The sequence below is a fragment of the Trifolium pratense genome, linkage group LG7 (assembly GCF_020283565.1).
Source record: "Trifolium pratense cultivar HEN17-A07 linkage group LG7, ARS_RC_1.1, whole genome shotgun sequence".
NCBI classification, from domain to species: domain Eukaryota; kingdom Viridiplantae; phylum Streptophyta; class Magnoliopsida; order Fabales; family Fabaceae; genus Trifolium; species Trifolium pratense.
The window spans coordinates 3282164-3284277 of record NC_060065.1 but is presented as its reverse complement, the minus strand read 5'-3'; the positions used below and the strand labels follow the sequence as shown (position 1 = coordinate 3284277).

Here is a 2114-nt window from a genome sequence, read left to right as displayed (position 1 = left end):
ACCCCCCCCCCCCCCCCGGTAAGCCTCTCAAGCTCTCTCAATTTAAAATACTCTGCTTGGATTAATCCAAAAACTTATTTTTATTAACACAATTTTGTTTTCTTTAAGTTATTTACATTTTTTAGATATAGATGTTTCTCATAATTCTCCGGATATTGTGAAGCTAGACATTGCAAATAAATTGTGGTCCTCCTGCTGATGGGATTGCTCATCATAATTCTCCCGTTGATGCAAAGTCAGACATTGAGCTAAAACAAGTTTCAGATTCTAGTATTCAAATATATGAATTCTGAAATTTCATATATGTATAGGGGGTGTTTGGATTACAGAAACTGAGGAGGACATGTATAGGTCATGTTCAAATTCTAGAATCCAAACATATAAAATACATGCTCGGATTATAGAATTTGAGCAAGGTGTTTTTGAAATTGGGGGGCGGGGGGCACTAGTGCAACCTTTTGTTATTGGATCATCATCATCACAGTCGAGGACATCTGAATTTGGCAAGGTGATTGGTTTAAAATAACCGATTTTGAAATTTACAAAAGGGTTAAAATTAGGTGTTATGTACTACACTTTTTTCCTTTACCGAAGGATCAATTCTCGTTATGACAAAACGATGCATGCTTAAATTCACAATGAGATTCTCAAAATCATCACAATGAGCTAGCGCGATTGAGACGATTTGCTACATTTTAAATATGAATATAGTAATGAACAAATATTATTGATAATGTGATCAAATTAATTAACAATGAATACAAATGACCCAATACTTAAGAGTCCATATAAAAATGAAGAGTATAAAAAAGATAACTAACATAACTAGGTATTCACAAACTTATCTTCAACACTAAGGATAACTTATGCTCCTACTAAGCTTAAATTTCCTTTTCTCTAAACTTCTTTTAGCTATATCCCTCATAGACAATGTTAACGACAGTTTAGGATTAAGTCTAATTGTAGAATTATATTCCTGGCAGAAATCTCTATGATAGTCCAAAGCATCTTGCATTGTAAATTTACAATTTTGCCCCACTCTTTCTTTAACAGCTTCACAACAAAGTCCACACAACCACTTCCCACAATGATCTTCTTCAATTTCTCTCATATAAACTCTGCTACATTCATCTTTCATCCCACAACATTGACATTCAGCTTCTTCTACCTCTTCAATATCATCAAACTTTCTTTCCACTTCCAATTTATAGTATTTTCCAATTTCTTGAGACACATCCGATACCGCCTTCCGAAGCTTTTGCTGATTCTCCTCCTATAAAAAAACACATGAAAATTAGTGTCCCAACTAATACTAACCAGAAGATCTACTAAAAACAAACACAACGCGAAAAAATTGAATTGCGACATCGAAAAAGTTAAATTGCAACAGAATAACACGAAATTCATATATAATTTGTCCTTGTGTATCAAAGATGTCAAAATTGAACATAAATTCAGTTGTAATTATAAAGTTTGTTACAACCGAAATGTAACAAACTTTATAATATGTTAAAAGTTAATTAGTAACATTTCAGTTGTAATTAACTTCTAATAAGAGGCAATATATTTGATATTATTAGGTAGAGGTAGCACCATTGCATGAAAGAAACAATTTGAGATGATTAGTTTTTGATGCCTCTCCTTACTTACACCATAGTCATGCATACATATGTGCCTATTTATACAATGTACATGTGGCTGAGTGATAAAAAAAACATAAAGTGATTTTTAATAGAAAGTGACAAGAAATGCCTTTACAGACTAAGGTAAAATGTATGTGTTAATGTGTACATAACTAGTCCTATCAATATATACTTTTTAATTGGTCCACTAGCTAGTAATGCAAAAAGCTTCTAATTGATTTTGATATCTTGTATAAATGCAATAAAGAAATACTAATATGCTTTGCAAACTTATGGATTACTATGCCCTGTTTGCCAAGACATCTGAAATTAATTAATGAATCTAAACTTTTGTCTTTATAGCTTCATCAACTCGTGAAGATTCAAGAAATGGTGCATGTGTGTGTGGAACAAGTTGTACTGCCATAACAAATTTTATGCATGTCTACGTGGATGATTGTCTATTGTTGGAATATATTAAATGCATATACA

At 32.1% G+C, this 2114-nt stretch overlaps 1 protein-coding gene across 1 annotated transcript; it reads right to left on the bottom strand.

Annotated features, from left to right (window-relative positions):
- Positions 1 to 717: 717 nt before the first annotated feature.
- LOC123893685 lies at positions 718 to 1635 on the bottom strand. Its single transcript, XM_045943462.1, has 2 exons — positions 1594 to 1635; positions 718 to 1273 (listed from the first exon to the last, which is right to left on the bottom strand). Exons 1-2 carry the CDS (start codon positions 1594 to 1596, stop codon positions 854 to 856), a joined length of 423 nt encoding a protein of 140 aa, XP_045799418.1. The 5' UTR covers positions 1597 to 1635; the 3' UTR covers positions 718 to 853.
- Between the last annotated feature and the right edge of the window lie 479 nt (positions 1636 to 2114).